The 20,054-nt window shown below is 48.8% G+C and overlaps 2 protein-coding genes and 1 long non-coding RNA gene across 19 annotated transcripts in view; 2 read left to right on the top strand and 1 right to left on the bottom strand.

Moving 5' to 3' along the window:
* The first annotated feature begins 639 nt into the window (after positions 1 to 639).
* On the top strand, positions 640 to 8,276 carry tbcela (tubulin folding cofactor E-like a). Of its 4 annotated transcripts, none has more exons than XM_040190735.2 (11): positions 640 to 874; positions 2,022 to 2,140; positions 2,231 to 2,271; positions 3,011 to 3,181; positions 3,264 to 3,403; positions 4,703 to 4,884; positions 5,000 to 5,256; positions 5,436 to 5,562; positions 5,864 to 5,980; positions 6,409 to 6,520; positions 6,635 to 8,276. In XM_040190735.2, the coding sequence occupies exons 4-11, from the start codon at positions 3,034 to 3,036 to the stop codon at positions 6,839 to 6,841; spliced, it is 1,290 nt and encodes a 429-aa protein (XP_040046669.2). In that variant the 5' UTR covers positions 640 to 874; positions 2,022 to 2,140; positions 2,231 to 2,271; positions 3,011 to 3,033; the 3' UTR covers positions 6,842 to 8,276. The 4 variants fall into 4 exon arrangements, with proteins under 4 accessions (XP_040046669.2, XP_040046684.2, XP_077962304.1 ...); XM_040190750.2 differs by having other exon boundaries at positions 733 to 874; positions 2,970 to 3,181; XM_078106178.1 differs by having other exon boundaries at positions 795 to 874; positions 1,982 to 2,140.
* LOC144410306 (uncharacterized) lies at positions 1,774 to 3,167 on the bottom strand. Its single transcript, XR_013468272.1, has 2 exons — positions 2,950 to 3,167; positions 1,774 to 2,330 (listed from the first exon to the last, which is right to left on the bottom strand). It is a non-coding gene; the product is annotated as an uncharacterized LOC144410306 (long non-coding RNA).
* Positions 8,277 to 9,220: 944 nt separating the features above from the next.
* The window catches only part of usp2a (ubiquitin specific peptidase 2a), an 18,698-nt gene continuing 7,864 nt past the window's right edge, over positions 9,221 to 20,054 (top strand). For 4 of the 14 annotated variants that reach the window (XM_078106114.1, XM_078106089.1, XM_078106108.1 and 1 more), the window contains exons 1-4: positions 9,326 to 9,469; positions 11,506 to 11,598; positions 12,071 to 12,205; positions 16,308 to 17,065. In XM_078106114.1, coding sequence (XP_077962240.1) covers positions 16,361 to 17,065 — 705 coding nt within the window. In that variant the 5' untranslated portion in view covers positions 9,326 to 9,469; positions 11,506 to 11,598; positions 12,071 to 12,205; positions 16,308 to 16,360. Of the gene's footprint in view, positions 9,470 to 11,505; positions 11,599 to 12,070; positions 12,206 to 15,807; positions 15,898 to 16,307; positions 17,066 to 19,954 lie in introns of those variants that run through there. The other 10 variants (XM_078106138.1, XM_078106126.1, XM_078106134.1 and 7 more) reach the window with 4 other exon arrangements.

The following is a 20,054-nucleotide window of genomic DNA, read 5'->3' as shown; positions in this document are numbered from 1 at the left end:
TTACGATATAATTCTACATAACCTGAAAGGTTGATGGTCGAAATAACACGTTTTCTATAAATATGAAAATGAGTTCAGTCAAATGATTGACAGGAGCAGCTTCAGGATACTTTGTTTCCTCTGGTTGTTCTAAAAAGTGAATCACATAAAGTGATTTAAAGCCTTTCATTGTTTTGAATGAATTATTTTTTCCTGGTAATCTTTTCAGGGTAAAAGTGTCCTCGTGGTCCGCTTACAGGTCGACTTCCTGGGGTTCACATTCTAAAGATTACAGGTGAACTTATTGTTTCGCTTTAAGAGAATCAGATCAATACAAATCTAAATTTATTGATCACTCAAACCAGCTGCTGATCAATAACTGGAGGTGAACGAATGTGTGAAAGCTTTACAAATCAATGGATATTATGAACTAGTTCTACATGTGCTCTAAAAATAAATGATATGATCTGTTTTCCTGTAATGGATCTTTGTTAATGTGGATAAATAAATGTCATTTATGTTGCCGTTAGATGTTGTTGTGTTTAACACATTAAATGCAGCCATTACTAATAAATTATTAATTCATAGTTAATTATGATATTATAAGGTAAACAAATAATAAACCCAATAGATATGACGTCATAACCTCCGTCAGGTTATGACGTCATATCTATTGGCCAATGTTGTCACATCTCGCTCTCGTGTTTTCCGTTTGTACTATTTGATAAACCTTTTATAAGGATGGTCTATGCTGTAACTTTAAACTTTATGTGGTTGAAATGAGGAGGGGGGGGGAGCAACTAGCAAGCTACGTCACTTCCGGGTGATGGTGCGAGAGCAAAATGACAGCTGGTTTGTTTTCATCAACAAGGGGAATTAAAAGTAGACGTCGGAGGTGAGTCTTACGTTGTCATCAGCTGGGGATTGTTGTTGTTGTTGTTATTATTATTCATCTGTGATCCATCAAACAGGTTCATCCATAGAAAGGCTCGTGTTTATCTTTAAATGGGCAGCTCGACGCGTTTTAGTAAAAAGGCCAAACTTAGTTTATAAATACGTCGATTTGTAGTTGTTTGAGCCTTCGTGACTTGTGCACAAAATATTAACAGCACTCTGTGACGTGTTGCATATCAAATAGCATTAAACATGAATTCGGCGTTAATGTCAGAGAAGAATTGTCTCTTAGAACGATTATAAATGGACTTTAACCTGCAGCTTCCGGTTGTTGCCATGGCCGCTTGCACCGGCTGTTGCTAGTCGTGCACGTGTAAGAGTCGAGATCGATCCAAATAACCGTTGATTTGACACAAACGTGGAAGCCGAATGTACAAGTGCTCCGTGTGGAATCGCAGCTTTCAGGTTTGATTAACTGAGATGTCTGCATTTACCGATAAGCAGGAAATAGTAGAATTACTGCTTTTCATAACGGGATTCGCCACAGTGGGCAACATAAGCATAAAAAGCGCAGTCAGTTTATAGTTAGTTTATAGGTTCCTGCAGCTTATTGACACCACTTGGGATATTGTCGCATATGTCATATAATACGTGCACGTAGTTGCATTTAATTGTCAACTTTTACCTTCGGTTTGTTTATTGCTTCCTCGGTATAAATTCCCCAACTGACGACGGGCTAGCCGAAGTAAAACTTAAATTCCGTTCAAACGATTATTCCTTTGTTGATGGAATGAAAGACGAATTCAAGATATCTCGTTGCTTGATCGATTGGGTCCATGTTTGATTGCGTGAGAGAGAGAAAGATTTAGTGATAAACAGAGACACTTTGAATTGGCCGAGTTCTCATGGGAGTTCTGTTATTGTGTTAACAAGAAGAAGCTGTTGATAGATACGTGTGGTAGTTATTGCTTTTACTGAGTTCAACAGGTCCATGAAGGTCTCACGACCCTTGAACCTGTTAAACCTGCCGATCATTGTAGATCCCTATAGATGGGGGGGGGTCTACCATCCACTAATAACCCAGAACAAACAGGACAACGTCTGCTAGCTACACTACAGATGTTGGTTGTTCTTGGATTCTGACCCAGTGTCATGTGGTGAGCGTCCTCCTGGTCCTCCCGGTCCTCCCTGTCCTCTGATCACAGCAACGGGCCTGAGGAGGGACCAGCGTTCCTTCCGGAGACGTCTTCCAGCCGGCCACTCTGGAGTAAGACGCCATGGATCTGAATCCACGCGCTTTGTTTCTTCTCTGCTTCATGTTTGTGCAAAGTGAATAAACGGCGTCCTCCTCTGACAGGCCGCCACCACGCACACCGGAGAAGGACGGCGTCTCTGCAGGTGAGACGCTTCCCTCCATTAGCCTGTCAGACGTTACAGGAACTAGAGGAACATCTGGTCTGTAATGAATGATCAATAGATACATGAATACGTATTATGAAGACTCATAATAATAACTTCATAATGGTGTTTACAAAGTGCTTTGACGGACAAAACAAACATCAGTAATTAATATGAATTTGCACTAAAACAAAGGCTTTCATCCTCAACCACGAAACTCTGCAGCACATTCCAGATGTAACCAGATGATTTATTTCATTATTTCATTAAACCAGTGCATAATTCATGATTATTTATTATGCGTGCATGCAGACATAAAGTCCTGTCCTTTGAAGGGTACGGAAATTAGAAAATGGAGACGCCAGGCACAGCGTTGATGTTGTCCTGCGTTTCTTTTTAAATAAGACGTGATTTCTGTGGAATTCCTGTTGTCATGTGCTCAACATCGTATGTTTACATACATGTATATTTAGGGGTGTACACATCAATCTAAGCAGAACAAATACAAGTGAATAACTATTTATCTTTTTATCATGTACATCTCCTGATGTGACACGTTAGTCAGCTGGCTGAATGACCTCTGAATGACCTCTCTCTACTTCCTGGTTAAACCGCGTCTCTCTTATCGCCGTAGCTACGCGTGCTGGATGACAGCAGCTCACGATATTAAACACTGACCTCTTTAGTGTCACTTTCAGGTCCTAAATGTCCACGAATTAATTCCACGTTGTGGTTAAAGGACCAGCAGAGCGGGACGGCGCCATGGAGCCGCCGGAGGACGCGGGGGGGCGGAGCTTCGTGGAGGTCCTGAGCGAGAAGTACAGCCCGGAGAACTTCCCCCTCCGCAGGGGACCCGGTATGGGAGTGGTGGTGGTCCCCACAGCGGCCCCCCAGGGCTCCGCAATGAAAGGTGAGCCGGAGGTTAGATAGAGGTCACTGAAACCCCCCCCAGCATTCTGTTTAACCCCCCCGTCCCCCCCTCCCGCCCCCAGACCGGCTGAACATGCCCACCATCCTGGTGCTGAACAGCTGTGGGATCCGTCGGGCCGGAGACCAGGCGGAGATCGCTGCCTTCTGCGCCCACGTCATCGAGCTGGACCTCTCGCACAACCAGCTGCAGGACTGGAGAGAGGTGCTCGTCATGTAGATGTATCTAGTCATCTATATCTATATTCATACATAGAATAGATGTGACTGGAGAGAGGTGCTCGTCATGTAGATGTATCTAGTCATCTATATCTATATTCATACATAGAATAGATGTGACTGGAGAGAGGTGCTCGTCATGTAGATGTATCTAGTCATCTATATCTATATTCATATATAGAATAGATGTGACTGGAGAGAGGTGCTCGTCATGTAGATGTATCTAGTCATCTATATCTATATTCATACATAGAATAGATGTGACTGGAGAGAGGTGCTCGTCATGTAGATGTATCTAGTCATCTATATCTATATTCATACATAGAATAGATGTGACTGGAGAGAGGTGCTCGTCATGTAGATGTATCTAGTCATCTATATCTATATTCATACATAGAATAGATGTGACTGGAGAGAGGTGCTCGTCATGTAGATGTATCTAGTCATCTATATCTATATTCATATATAGAATAGATGTGACTGGAGAGAGGTGCTCGTCATGTAGATGTATCTAGTCATCTATATCTATATTCATATATAGAATAGATGTGACTGGAGAGAGGTGCTCGTCATGTAGATGTATCTAGTCATCTATATCTATATTCATATATAGAATAGATGTGACTGGAGAGAGGTGCTCGTCATGTAGATGTATCTAGTCATCTATATCTATATTCATACATAGAATAGATGTGACTGGAGAGAGGTGCTCGTCATGTAGATGTATCTAGTCATCTATATCTATATTCATACATAGAATAGATGTGACTGGAGAGAGGTGCTCGTCATGTAGATGTATCTAGTCATCTATATCTATATTCATATATAGAATAGATCTGACTGGAGAGAGGTGCTCGTCATGTAGATGTATCTAGTCATCTATATCTATATTCACACATAGAATAGATGTGACTGGAGAGAGGTGCTCGTCATGTAGATGTATCTAGTCATCTATATCTATATTCACACATAGAATAGATGTGACTGGAGAGAGGTGCTCGTCATGTAGATGTATCTAGTCATCTATATCTATATTCACACATAGAATAGATGTGACTGGAGAGAGGTGCTCGTCATGTAGATGTATCTAGTCATCTATATCTATATTCATACATAGAATAGATGTGACTGGAGAGAGGTGCTCGTCATGTAGATGTATCTAGTCATCTATATCTATATTCATACATAGATATTAATAGATGTGACTGGAGCGTCCTCATCGTGACCTCTAGCTTTATTTATAGATATGTGTTTATTATCTATTTATCTGTCGTCTCATCTTCAGATCAGCAAGATCGTGTCCAACATCCCGAACCTGGAGTTCCTGAACCTGAGCTCCAACCCTCTGTCCGGCCGCAGCCTGGAGCCGCGGTGCGCTGGGGGCTTCTCCCGGGTCCGCCGCCTGGTCCTCAACAACACGCGTGTGTCCTGGGACACGGTGATGCTGCTCACCAGCGAGATCCCCGAGTGAGGACTCCTCCTCCTCCTCCTCCTCCTCCCTCCACTCATCACTCCTCCTCAATCCAAGCCCAGCCTCCATTTGCATATTCAGACATGTATCATCACCCCCCCCCCCCTGCAGGCTGGAGGAGCTCTTCCTGTGCCTTAACGAGTACGGGGCCGTGGGGGCCTCCAGCGTGGCGTGCCCCACCCTGCGGCTGCTCCACATCACCCACAACGGCCTGCAGGACTGGGCCGAGGTCCGCAAGCTGGGCCCCATGTTCCCGGGCCTGGACACGCTGGTCATGTCCAACAACAACCTGTCCTCCATCCAGGACGGGGAGGACGTCCTCAGGAGACTATTCCCCAACCTGCGCAGCATCAGCCTGACCAACTCGGGTCGGTGGCTCTCATAAATATTACTAATATATATGTGTCATAGAGGAGCGGAGAAACATCTAACGTCCTTCTCGGATGTTTTCACATTGATTGTTAGATTTGAAGGAGTGACGTCTTGAAGCAGGAAGCAGAGCAGTGAGAGCAGAAGGTGATGAAGCCATTGGTTGTTTGATTGGCAGGTCTGAGCCGCTGGGAAGACATCGAGAAGCTCAACTGGTTCCCCAAGCTGGAGGAGGTGCGTCTGCAGGGCATCCCGCTGCTGCAGAGCTACACCAACGCCGAGCGCCGCAGCCTCATGATAGCGCAGTGAGTTTGTGGTGGGGGGGCGGGGCTAAACCTAGGAGCTACAAAGGGGCGGTTCCCTCAGATCCACTCATCACTGCCAACCTGTCAAAATAAAACAATTTGCTATTGTTTTATTTTGCTCTCTTGACGGTTTTCCCGTTATCAGTCAACTTATTGTAATCTGGTTGCGTTCGACTCTTCTTTCCATTTTATCTTTTCAAATGTTGTAAAATCACTTTTCAAACTACATTTCATTTGCTCAAAAGACTCAAACTTTGATTGATTGACATCATCCACCGCCGATATGCCCCGCCCCCCCCAGCCTCCCTGTGATCTCTCTGCTAAACAGCAGCGTAGTGAGCGACTGTGAGAGGGAGGACGCCGAGAGGTTCTTCATCCGTTACTACGTGGACCACCCGGAGGAGGAGCAGCCGAACAGGTAGAGAAGGTTCTATGCTTCACCATAGAACACCACGTTACAATAGTCAAGTCCACTGAAGATGACGTCATGGACAAGTTGGACTTCTAGAAGTCCTCCAATCTTTGATATCTTCTACGGGGTAGAATCTGGAAGGTCTGAATCCGTAACTACACCTAGACTTCTGGATGGTTTGTGGTTTTTAACGTCAGTGATTGAAGCTGACGTCTTTAGTCCCAAAAATAATTACTAATGTTTAAGTCTTTGGATTGTTGAAGAACATTCTGGGACATCCAGTAGCTTGTTTGTCTCACGCATTTCCCAGACCCTTGTACGGGATTACAGCCCCCTGGGGATCAGGTCCCTCTCATGGGTTTCTTTCCATAATCTGAGCTAGTGGAGATGTTGAGCGGGAGACACCCCAGACTGGAACCTGTCGTCCTCCTCAGATACCACTCCCTGGTGACCAAGTACGGGAAGCTGGAGCCGCTCGCTGAGATTGACCTCCGACCCCGCAACCGCGCCCTGGTGGAGGTTCGCTGTGAGGACAAGGTGGAAGAGGTGAAGGTGTTTCTTCTCCCTGGTTCATCTGTGGTAGCGATGATGTCCATCACAGTCCAGATAAGACGCAGTGTCGGTTTGGGGCCTGAAATGCAGAATGTGTCTCTGTGTCAGCTGAGCATCCGCCTGGACCAGACGGTGGCGGAGCTGAAGAAGCAACTCACCACGGTGGTGCAGCTGTCCACCAGCAGCATGAGGATCTACTACATCGACAAGTGCAGCGCCTTCGGCCCGGAGGAGATGAAGTACAACACCCGGGCGGTGCACTCCTACAGCATCCAGGACGGAGATGAAATACTGGTGGTGCCCAAGACCAAGTGACCCGGCCGGCTCGATCCGAGTGATTCGCTGATTGATTAATTAAATCAGCTGAATCAATGAGCTTTGTTTTTTTTCAGGGAGCCTCCACCTACAGACAAACCTGTCCAGCTAGCAGCCGCCAGCTAGCAGCCGCCAGCTAGCAGCCGCCAGCTAGCAGCCGCATTCCACAGCCACCAAAGCTGATTTAAAACATCCGTTGTCTTCTTTGCGTCTTCTGGCCCTTCAGAAGACGTCCGTCCCCACGCTCTCTGGAGTGTGTTTTGAAGAGAACGATGACCCGATCATAAATTCATGCATGGGGTATTTTAATGTTGTGTGTTTTCTGGAGAAGGCTTGGTACCGGAGTGTTTGTGGGGCCGTGGTGATGGCGGTACCCATCATGCACTGGGCCAGTTTAAAGCGGCTGTGATGAAGGTCGGTACCCGGAGGTTTCTCCTTCCAGGTTGAGGAACCACAGGTTTGCTGTGTGTGGTCAACGGCGATGAAGATGAAGCAAAAACCATCTGGAAGCTCTTCCTCTCACCGGTCCATCTACGTTCCGGCCCTCATCTGCGCTCATGGGCTTCTGGGTAGTGGCGGAGAACCGACATCCGAGACGTCGCAGCCAGCTGATCTGATCTTCCTTTGCAGAAGCTCAGCAGGCTGGAGGACTTGTTCACACACACATATATATAAAGTTTGCACACCTTGTCACTTAATTGAATAATATTCAGTCTTAGACGAGTCTATCGAACCTCAGATCATTTACACAGTTTAACTATGAGTGTAAACTCAGTTTTACCGCCCATCGTTCTCCAATATTCCAATAAGCTTTTCTCTGATCATGTTAAATATTAAGCAACCAGTCAATCCATCTATTGAGAAGATAAAAGTCCAGGTTTGATCGTATCTGTCTGCTAGCTCATCCCGCTAACACAGCTAGCCTGGATTCATCTGCGCACCCTTGGGTTCCAGGTGGTTGGGTTTGAGCTTTCAAACTTCCTCTTCATGGATATGTGATCTTGTTTTGTGCTTTTATCTACTTCTAATCATTCTTCATGCTTTAACGTGACTACGTAAGTCACATTATGTCTTCACTTACTCGCGTACGCTGTCGTTTTATGGACCTTTAACCTTTATCTTCCTGCTGCCAGTGATGGATGGTTGTAGACGATATGGAAGCGATATCTGTATATATATATATAATTTCAGTTTATTAAATATAACACTGTGCTCTACATGAACATTACAAGGTTCAAAGATTCACCACATGTATGACCCAAAGCCAAAGAGAGACAAAGGTTTGCTATATGTTTGTTGCCCTGGAGACGTCTGTCTTCTCTCCAATGTAATGGGACTAACTCAAGCTGACCCGGTTTCGACAGAACCTGAAGGAACTATTTTATTTCAACCACTAATAAAGATCACTACTAATAAAGCAACGAAACAACAGAAATGTGTTGTTATTTGACAAAAACTCTTAAGTCTGTGTTTGAGCCTAAATGTTGAGACGCAAACTGCGACATCACCTTTTGTTTTAACTACGAAAGTTCAACCAGAGACAAGAAGAAAAAGAAAAACACACACAAACTCTCTTTTGACGGGTCGTTGCGTGAGGCTGATAAAACACTTTTGTGTCTTTTTGTTCCTCATTCAGCACTTTTACACGGAGACATTCAACCAGCAGGAGCCTCCGTGGACCACAATGCATCAGCACATTAGGGCATCGGTGACTGATTGTTGAACTTCTGTCACCACTTTAATTCATAATCCAGAGATGAATGGGACATTTAAAGGGAGGACGTTTAGGGCGTTGGTACCGGCCTTTATTTATCCATAAGCCCGGTGGTGCCACTCAGACACATTTCTAAAACTGTTTCAGAGTAAAAGATCCTTAAAAAGTAGGAAATCATTCACCGGAGTAGTTCAAATACCTCGTAGCCCATCAATGAGCATCTGGGAAGCGGTGCACTCGTCTCCCGTTGGAATTCAGATGTGAACATAGATAATTAATGTGTTGAATGCGAGGCATCCGGCAGCTTCCTGTGCAGCACTTCCCGTCTGAATGGAGACCTCTGAGACTAAATACATACCTGCATATATCTATGATTGCGATGCTTGAGTCATCACCCGCCTCTATAGGTGGTGCAGCATCTCCGAGGGCTGTTTGTGTCCTCGGCGTACTGCGTTATAGATGGTGGTGGGACTGAATGTGCAGAAGGTCCAGACTCAGGCCTCCTGTGACGCGAGACGGCCCAGATTCCTCCTGTGGAGTAATGAATGGAGCCGAATGAGTCATCTCTCCTATGAAGAGAACGATGTCACAAGTTCCCGCATTTCCCATTGTCCCTGAAAGCTACATTTGGACACTGAAAGCCGTCTGCAATGTTTACGCTCTTCGCCATGGTGATGGTGCAGGGAGGAGGTGTGTGACGCTATCAAAGAGGTTTCAACCAATCAGAAAGCAGCTCTGCCACCGGGCTGACGTCACCCGTTAAAGCGAACATAACCGTTAGTTTGTCACTGGAACTCTTGTACTGCGGAAAACGGAACATTTAACGTTCACAGCAGCGACAAGAATACGCACAACTACACCTGTGGGTGGAGGAGAGAGGAGGAGGGGGGCGATCGGGCCGATGATCCGGTGAGGTGAGTGAATGCAGTGACGTAGCCTAGCAACCGCACAGCCACCGTCAGTCTCCACTGTCACCGAGCTGTGAGCGCGCGTTGCACGTCGGGAAATCTAAACGTACCTTAGCGAACGCCATTCAACAATGAGACGGTTTAAAGACGGCTCGTTTAACTAGCTACGCAAAAGTGAAACATATTACCGTTAGCTTGAACAAGAAAGTTGTCAAGTTTACACGCTTCTGATTGCCGCGGTGGTGCCTGAACACAACACAGGAAAACTCCTGTTCAACTTGAAATAAAGAGAACGCTAGCTAGCTGCTAACGAGCCAGACAACTAGCCACTCAGCTAGCTAGCCTAGCTAGGTTAGCTCGTTGTCTAGCTAGCCGCTGCGGGACGTGTCCGTCAATAAGCGGTTGTGTTAACTTCGCAACACCCGCTGACCGTCTCCTCCCCGCCCCCCTTCCGTCCCCGTGTCCCGTCTCCTCCCCGCCCCCCTTCCGTCCCCGTGTCCCGTCTCCTCCCCGCCCCCCTTCCGTCCCCGTGTCCCGTCTCCTCTGTCTCTCCCCGTGTCTCGTCTCCTCTGTCTCTCTCTGTGTCCCGTCTCCTCTGTCTCTCCCCGTGTCCCGTCTCCTCTGTCTCTCCCCGTGTCTCGTCTCCTCTGTCTCTCTCTGTGTCCCGTCTCCTCTGTCTCTCCCCGTGTCTCGCCTCCTCTGTCTCTCCCCGTGTCTCGTCTCCTCTGTCTCTCTGTCTCTCCCGTGTCCCGTCTCCTCTGTCTCTCCCCGTGTCCCGTCTCCTCTGTCTCTCCCCGTGTCTCGCCTCCTCTGTCTCTCCCCGTGTCTCGTCTCCTCTGTCTCTCTGTCTCTCCCGTGTCCCGTCTCCTCTGTCTCTCCCCGTGTCCCGTCTCCTCTGTCTCTCCCGTGTCCCGTCTCCTCTGTCTCTCCCCGTGTCCCGTCTCCTCTGTCTCTCCCCGTGTCCCGTCTCCTCTGTCTCTCTCCGTGTCCCGTCCCCTCTGCCAGTTTTTAACTCAATGCTCCTGTATATTATTCATGTATTATGTGTATAATACACATACGTTATGTATCTATGATGTATGTATTATACATACAACTATATTATGAAATAAGATACAACTTTATCAACACGAAAGCAGCGATTGAACCATCAAAGATCAGAAGACACAAAAGTAGAGTAAAATAAGTAATATTGACATCACAGCAAAAATAGAATATCAACAAAAAGTTTTGACTTTAATGTTTTATTTAAAATAGAAAAAAATAGTAGTAGAATGTGCAATAAGTAATACACACACATACGAATATACACACAGTATTACTTATTAATGTAGAAGTTCACAACATAGTACACCAGAAGACAATAGAATACTAGTAGTTCTAGGAGTAGTAGTAGTAGTTCTTCTACCTGCTCCTCCTGTATCACGAGGTCTCGTTGTGTTTGTTGTGTTGTCTCGTTGTGTTTGTTGTGTTGTCTTGTTGTGTTTGTTGTGTTGTCTCGTTGTGTTTGTTGTGTTGTCTTGTTGTGTTTGTTGTGTTGTCTCGTTGCGTTTGTTGTGTTGTCTCGTTGCGTTTGTTGTGTTGACTTGTTGTGTTGACTTGTTGTGTTGTCTCGTTGTGTTTGTTGTGTTGTCTCGTTGCGTTTGTTGTGTTGTCTCGTTGTGTTTGTTGTGTTGTCTTGTTGTGTTTGTTGTGTTGTCTCGTTGTGTTTGTTGTTGTGTTTGTTGTGTTGTCTTGTTGTGTTTGTTGTGTTGTCTCGTTGTGTTTGTCGTGTTGTCTCGTTGTGTTTGTTGTGTTGTCAACAAGAAGTCCCGTTGGACGGATAACGTGGGGGAGGAGTCGCTCGGATCAGCTGGGAGGGCGTTTCCTTTTCTCTGCTTCGGCCCCGCCTCTCTTTTCTGTGACGGTCCTTTAAGAGCCGGCCGGAATGCCCGCGGCGTGCTGAGTGACCGGCGCCGGGTCGTAGGCCTCTGCTATATTTACCAGCTCCGTAACCCGATCTGTTGCATTCTGGGCCGCCGCGCTCATGTATCCTCTCACAGCCTGCCGAGCAGCGCGCCATTGCTGCGCGTCCACCGGCCCGCTCAGAACGAGAGCCCCAGAAGCCCCCGGACCGCCCTCTCTCCCCCTCTCAGGTAGGCGCAGGGCAGTGGACTTCGCTCTGTGGGGGGTCGCTTGCTCAGGAGACGGTGGATCAGGGCCCGTGGGGGGGGGGCACAAAGCGGCTGGTTGTGATGGGGACAAATGGGACAAATGGAAACCAGTGGTGGAGGATCCACGGGATGCAAGATGGAGTTTGCCTATAAGCGACCTCTTCACCGGGGCTTCATCGTGTGCGGATTTGATACCACAAGCTTCATTCATCTTTCATGGGGGGCATGAGCTGATGTGGGGTCTGTGCTGAGGAGACGAGACGAGGGACACGTGGATTTCGGCCGTCTTTGAACATTTATCAGGCGACGCGATGCTCCTCGCGTACCTTTCCCTCGTGTTATCGTCCTCACACCTTTAGTGTTTAAAGCCTTCACGCCAAGAGAGCCACGTTGAATAGAAACTCCCGTGTTGTTGACAGGTGTGCGTCATGTAACATGTCTGTGTTTTCCACAGTGACGCCTGTGTGTGTGAGTGTGTGTGTGTGTGTGTGTGTGTGGACATCTCGGGGGAGCAACAGTACGATGAGCTGCCCGAGAGCCTTTACAGCCTGCGGGGACTGAGACGACAACACCGCTACAAACACGGCAGGTAACTACACACATTCCCTAACACACACACACACACACACACACACACACACTCACACTGTGGAGGCTTGAGGAGCTTCATGTGTTCAAGCTGCATTCTGTGTAGTGACCAGCAGGGGGCGACTCCTCTGCTCCCATAGACGTCTATGAGGAAATGACTCTACTTCTCTGTAGTGACCAGCAGGGGGCGACTCCTCTGCTCCCATAGACGTCTATGAGGAAATGACTCTACTTCTCTGTAGTGACCAGCAGGGGGCGACTCCTCTGCTCCCATAGACGTCTATGAGGAAATGACTCTACTTCTCTGTAGTGACCAGCAGGGGGCGACTCCTCTGCTCCCATAGACGTCTATGAGGAAATGACTCTACTTCTCTGTAGTGACCAGCAGGGGGCGACTCCTCTGCTCCCATAGACGTCTATGAGGAAATGACTCTACTTCTCTGTAGTGACCAGCAGGGGGCGACTCCTCTGCTCCCATAGACGTCTATGAGGAAATGACTCTACTTCTCTGCAGTGACCAGCAGGGGGCGACTCCTCTGCTCCCATAGACGTCTATGAGGAAATGACTCTACTTCTCTGTAGTGACCAGCAGGGGGCGACTCCTCTGCTCCCATAGACGTCTATGAGGAAATGACTCTACTTCTCTGTAGTGACCAGCAGGGGGCGACTCCTCTGCTCCCATAGACGTCTATGAGGAAATGACTCTACTTCTCTGTAGTGACCAGCAGGGGGCGACTCCTCTGCTCCCATAGACGTCTATGAGGAAATGACTCTACTTCTCTGTAGTGACCAGCAGGGGGCGACTCCTCTGCTCCCATAGACGTCTATGAGGAAATGACTCTACTTCTCTGTACTGACCAGCAGGGGGCGACTCCTCTGCTCCCATAGACGTCTATGAGGAAATGACTCTACTTCTCTGTAGTGACCAGCAGGGGGCGACTCCTCTGCTCCCATAGACGTCTATGAGGAAATGACTCTACTTCTCTCTGGATTTATTCCCTCAGTAAACATTGTAAACATGAGTTTATGGTCTCAGTCTCTAGTTTCAAGTCTTCTTCAATGCAGCATGATGTTCATTTAGTGAATTATGGTCCATTTAGAGTCAAACAGACCATAAAGCAGGGGACGCTTTCGGGCGGGGCTACACGCTGATTGACAGGTCTCTATTAGAGACGTATACAACGGCTCTACATTCTCCTCGGTCCTTAAAGGGTCACTTTCTGTTCACTGGTTGCAGAAAAAGCAAGATGGAGATGGCCAAAATATCACAATATAACAGGAGGCTCCACCATGACTACGTCCTCTTCTTCTGTGGTTTAACCTCACTGGGTTCAAACCTCTAATGGAGACCAGTTCATCTGCTGCATCGACACCAGTGTGGCTTTCCGCTGCCGAGCACACAGCTCGCTCCACTTCTAGAAGTTGGTTAGGAGTGAATCTTTCATTCAGGACGTCCTGGCTCAGATCACTGTTCCTCCAGTTGCTTTGAGCCTCTTCCGTGTATCAGGATCGTATTCATGACGTCACCCGATTGTATTCATGACGTCACCCGATCGTATTCATGACGTCACCAGGTCGTATTCATGACGTCACCGGGTCATGTGGCGTTCAGGATCCTGAGGGTCAAACTAACGGGCAGATGGGCGGTGCTGTCGCCCGTCAGCGGGGCCTCACGCTCTCATCAGCAGTCTCTTATCCGCTCACATTTCAGGGTAAATATAGCGGCGCTGCTCAGAGGCCCAGTGGCCCCGTAGATGCCTGACATGGTTCCCATAGGGAGCAGAGTGTTTGGATGCTGTGCTGCTGTGATCAGATAAGAGAATCCTTTATTCGTCCTAATGAAGCAACGTGGAACAAGACATAAGTCATAAAATGATGAGAAATACACTACAGCATCTATTGTAAAATGATGTCATACTTTAGAATATAAGGTCATGTCATTTAATGTAATGAAATAATATGATATAACATATTCTATTAATATATGATATTATATCTTAACAGAATACAACATGTAATATTATTTTAAACAGAGCTGTTGATCTACTGCTGCCGTAAGTTTGTGTTATTGTGTGACGTTGGTGCTTTAAAGGATTAGTTGAGATTTACCAAAGTCACACAATGTCAATGGAGGCTGGTGGGTTTTAAGATACACAATGTTACAAATCTATGTTTCTTTAAACTCAAGTAGTTGCTAAAGTTGGTTTAGTTTAGCAGAGATCAGCTGATATTCATGTCGCGTGTTTCCTTTGGAAGCTACTCAGTAAGTGAAACCTCATCTCTCTGCCAAAGACTGGCAGCAGTCAGCTGCTGACGTCTTCTCATTGACGTTTAGTGGAAGAGCAGCAGAACAATATATAGTCTATTTCATCCCCTGTTGGGTTTGTGCTTCCAAAGCATTTATTTGTGCATCGTCGTGCTGCACAATGACCGTATCAGCCGGCTGCTGCTTTTCAGTCCTTTATGCGTCGGTAGCAAACAGATGCAGCCTGTTGCTACTGTGCGTGTGAGGCGCATGCTGGTGCCAGTGACTTCACGGGCTAAAAAGGCCACAAGAAAGAGGAAGTGACCATGTAGAGACAATCAGCGTCTAAAGCCTCCCCTGCTTTATGGCCTATGACTCTAAATGGACCATCAGTCACTAAATGAACATCATGATGTATTGAAGAAGACTTGAAACTAGAGACTGAGACCATAAACTCATGTTTACAATGTTTACTGAGGGAATAAATCCAGAGAGAAGTAGAGTCATTTCCTCATAGACGTCTATGGGAGCAGAGGAGTCGCCCCCTGCTGGTCACTACAGAGAAGTAGAGTCATTTCCTCATAGACGTCTATGGGAGCAGAGGAGTCGCCCCCTGCTGGTCACTACAGAGAAGTAGAGTCATTTCCTCATAGACGTCTATGGGAGCAGAGGAGTCGCCCCCTGCTGGTCACTACAGAGAAGTAGAGTCATTTCCTCATAGACGTCTATGGGAGCAGAGGAGTCGCCCCCTGCTGGTCACTACAGAGAAGTAGAGTCATTTCCTCATAGACGTCTATGGGAGCAGAGGAGTCGCCCCCTGCTGGTCACTACAGAGAAGTAGAGTCATTTCCTCATAGACGTCTATGGGAGCAGAGGAGTCGCCCCCTGCTGGTCACTACAGAGAATGCAGCTTTAAAGAACTGGAGGTGGAATATTGGTTTTACCAAAACAACCCTCCAAAGCCCGCTGAAGGCGAATGAGGTTGGCTGCATGTAGCATGTTAGCCTCTAGTGGCCCTGGAAGCACTGTGTTAGCTAACTGCTCCACATCCAGAGGGATGAATTATTGATTCACACAGAGAGAGAAAGTGTCCAGAAAGGGGAGAGAGAGAGAGAGACAGAGACAGAGACAGACAGAGACAGAGAGAGAGAGAGAGAGAGAGAGAGAGAGAGAGAGAGAGAGAGAGAGAGAGAGAAGCTCTTGTTCACAGCTTCTGAATAAATAAATAAAAGTATCTGGTGCTGCTTGACGAGGGAGGTTCCTATTTCTTTTACCCCCCCCCCTCTAACCCGTCCCAGGTACACACTGTGCTCTTGCCCCTGCTTCATCCCCTAACAGGCCGTTCTCTCCCGTTATAGCCCCGGCTCATATTAAACCCCCTGATATGAAGGAGTGATGTGAAGTGGGGTCTTCTCCAGCATTGCTTCTGCTTCTGGTCCAGGTCTCATGTGAGCGCCGTGATCTCTCTGAAGCTTTGTTGTTATTTACTAATGTTACTAAAGGTTTCTTACTTATTAATATTATGTCTCCACGTGTCATTCATGTGTCCACGAGGTAGAACCCGTGCTCAAGGTTCTACCTCGTGGACGTTGTTAGTGGACTTGGAGAACTGATGTGGAGGGAATGAGATAAAAAGGAGACACGTGGACCTCCTGGTGTTATTACAGGTCATTTATCTTTTATCCAAAGCGTTTTACGTTGCATTTTTAACCCGTGGCTTTTTACATGTTTGCCCGGGGAGTGTTTAGGGGTCAGTTTAGGCATGTTATGCCGAAGAGGTGGTGCACCTCCCTGAACCTCCGTGCAGCAGATTAGTGTCCTCCCACCCATGAGCTAACCCTGGTGTCTCCTCCTGCAGTCCATGCGGTGTCCCAGAGGCTCTCCCTTCTCTGAGGCTGAGAAACCAGCAGCATGTCCCGCGTCTCCTCCACCGCCAAGCGCTACGCCGGCTCCTCCTACACCAGCCAGTACGGCTCCTACAGCTCCTCCCTGACCCCGGGCCTCGGCTCCTACAGCGAGCGGGACAGGCTGTCCTCCTACCGGTCCCCCGCCTGCTCCTCAGGTTACTCCTCCTCCAGCTACCTGAGCAGCTCCGCCGCCCGCAGCCGCAACTACAGCACCTCCTCCGACACGGACCGGGGTCGGACCGTCCCGCGCACCGACCTCCTCGGGAGCAGCAGCCGCCGCAGCGAGAGCCTCAGCAGAACCCCCCTGAGGAGCTATGGCGGGTCGGGGCTGAGCGGGGGGTCGGGCTACACCAGCTCCTACCCCTACTCCTCCTCCACCTCCTCCTCCTCGGCCCAGTCCAGCTACCTCTCCTCCACACCGGCGGCCTCCGGCATCGCGCTCACCCGACGGAAGTCCGCGTCCCAGAGCGACTTGAGCCGGGACCTGGCCTCCCTGCGCCTCAGCGATGCCTCGTCCTCCTCCACCTCCTCCACCAGTGCCCTGCGGAGCTACCGCAGTCGGGCCAGCGACATGGCCGACTCCTACGCCGCCGGCTCCCGGACGGGCTACACGGGCCTGTCGCGGAGCTCCACCCAGGAAGCCTTCAGCAGCAGCAGAGCCTCCAGCGCCTCGTCCTGGCAGTCCGACCCCCCCACCAGGGACACCGCGGTAAGACCGTGTCCTCTGCCTCCACACATGCTCATTAGGGGTCCAGGTCCTGCTTCACACACGTGGAGACGCTCCACAAAGCTTTGAGGCTCGCCGTGGTTACGCGGCAAACCAGCATGAATTCCCCCCAGGCCCTCTTACCTCGTGTTGCTCGGTGTACCGGTACTACAAAGGTACCGCGGTGTTGCTCGGTGTACCGGTACTACAAAGGTGCCGCGGTGTTGCTCGGTGTACCGGTACTACAAAGGTACCGCGGTGTTGCTCGGTGTACCGGTACTACAAAGGTGCCGCGGTGTTGCTCGGTGTACCGGTACTACAAAGGTGCCGCGGTGTTGCTCGGTGTACCGGTACTACAAAGGTACCGCGGTGTTGCTCGGTGTACCGGTACTACAAAGGTGCCGCGGTGTTGCTCGGTGTACCGGTACTACAAAGGTACCGCGGTGCCCTTACGTTGTAAACAGTACGCCTCACTGAGGCTGCAGCATCGACTGAGCAGCTCTCACACGTGCAGCAGTCACGTCCCTCACAGCGAGTTATCAGGAGAGACGTCACGTAGCAGACCGCTCATCCACATGCAGCCCAACACGAGTAGCTTTAGCCTAGCTTAGCTTAGCTTTTTACCGGGTAACAGAGGACGTCTGCTTTGTCTTGTGTTGCACTTGCTTGATGTTTGACTGCGTTTGGAAATAAATACACACGTGATGCAATAGGCACCATGCTGGTGGATCTTCACCTAATTCTTTTCCCTTTTAGTTAAGGAAATGTCAATGTGAGAATATCAAACTCTATATAAGTAAGTGAAGCATTCTTTATCCCACAGACAGTCGGATGCCAGGTATTAAAGGGAACCTTGCAGATGTTTTATTTATTACTATCATAGATAAATATTCCAGTATCCTATTTGTGGTATCCTAAGTATCGGGTACCATAATCTTTTATAGGTATAGTATGGAAGTCATCTTTTACCAGAGCGCCAGCTAGCCGAGCCGCGCCGGCAGGCCTCCGCCCTCGTGTCTAGACTCAACACGAATGACCCGAGCTTCCTCACAAAGACCGACTGACCCAGTTCCCCCTCAGGATTAGTCCAGATCAGCATGACCGGGGAGGACAAGGAGGACGAGGAGGAAGAGGAAGGAGTGGGTGGGAGGAAGGATGAGGAATGGAAAGGAGAATCAGGAGGTGATTGTAAGTGGAGGTCAGGTTTGAACCAAGAATAAAACCCTCCGGTCCCAATGAATTTACTACTAACCACAAGGGAGGCGTCGTTTGTCAGATCAAACTCTTTATTATGGGGATTAAAAAGTTGCTGTGTTTGATCTTGAGTGTTCCTCGTGTAACTCGGTGCATGAAGTGTCGGAGCCCCGCTGGGGGTCCCGCGCCGCTCCGATCTGTCTGATTGCCATGGTTACCCGTGCAAACCAAAGCCCCACAGCTTTACTTTGATTCCAGGTTGAGTGGACCGATATGTGCCTCGTTCTGTTGTGAATGAACGGTTCGGTTCTCCTGGAAGTGGCTTCCTCTGCCAGCGGCTGCTGCTTCCTCGTGGTGCCGTTCATCTGTGATGAGGGCCGGCTGGTTACCATGACTACCGCTGGGGTTTCCTCAGACGCAGAGAAACAGCATCTTCTTGTGGCCTCCCTGAGGTTGATTTGTGGTGCTGTGGAACGCTTTGGTCACTATAGTACTAGTACTAGTAACTCAGTACTGCAGTACTTTATTTCAGGGCCGTTCCTTCTATCGCAGCTTTGCACTCAACAAAGTGTTTGTCGAGATCTCAGCAGCAGGAGGTCACACAGGCGCTACAGCAACACGCAGTCAGTAAGAGAAGCACGCACGTTGATGAAGGATGGTTCTCCACACCTCCTGGACATGGTGAGAGAAGGATGTGACCCCATGGTGATGTCATCGGGGTCAGCAGGTCCCAGAAGGCTGAGCTCCTCCCAGGAATGTGTGAAGGCTTCTAATGTCAACTCCCCATTGGACCACTACTGGAGAGTCTGTGTGTGGGGGGGCTCTCTTACTGCGCCCACTTCCCAGACCCCCCCCCCCCCTCTTATAAAACAAAATGTCTGTGTGAACTGTCATCAACGACGCATCTTCGTCTCCTTCTACGAGTTGTGTCGCCTCCGTTAGCTCGCGCGCTGGCGGCACAGCGCTACGTTTCATCGTTTGTCTAAATATAGTTCACGGTTTCCTTTACGCGTTTCATCCTGCGCCGGGTTGGAGTTAAGGCAGTGAAGCTGATCAGGAATATGAGATCGTTGCGATCCCTCCTCAGCTGTATTATCTTTTAAAATGACAAATATCACATGTGCACTTTGGGGTCCAGTTAAACACGAACAAATCCTTATCTGAACCTAATTCTTTCTCAAATGAGCCTCCCTGCTGGTTATTGGGTCAAAGGCTTCCAGATTGACCCTTCAGGTACAAATGTTTGGGCCTTCGTGGAGAGATCATCGGCATTCTGTGAGTGGGAGGGAGGCTCAGCGTCACTAACACCTCCACCTGTTCACTCAACGTGGAGACGCACGACCATCATCACTCCCCGGTTCATCCGCTCATTGTGACGGAGTGAATGACCCCTCGTCTCCACGAGTGCTTTCATGTTACATTAACTGGGGCCGGTACCACAAAGGAAATGACAGGCCTAACATGCACACACACACACACACACACACACACACACACACACACACACGCACACGCACCCACGCACGCACGCACGCACAGACGCACACACACAGACACGCACAGACACACACACACACACACACACACACACACACACGCGCACACACACACAGCTTGTTGCGGCCGCGTGGGGAAAGATGCGCTCTGACGTAGACCCCGAGGCGGCCGATGACGTAGGTTGTAGGCCGAAAAAGGGGCGGAGCTCCGGTCCGGTCGCAGTGAGCCGTCACTGCCGCTGAGAGAGCGACGCGCGAGGGCGGCTCACCTGCTCGCTCCCCGGCGCTGTGTCTCACCTGTG

This window comes from Gasterosteus aculeatus, chromosome 1 (genome assembly GCF_964276395.1).
Source record: "Gasterosteus aculeatus chromosome 1, fGasAcu3.hap1.1, whole genome shotgun sequence".
Lineage (NCBI taxonomy): Eukaryota > Metazoa > Chordata > Actinopteri > Perciformes > Gasterosteidae > Gasterosteus > Gasterosteus aculeatus.
This window is presented reverse-complemented; position numbering and strand designations above follow the sequence as displayed.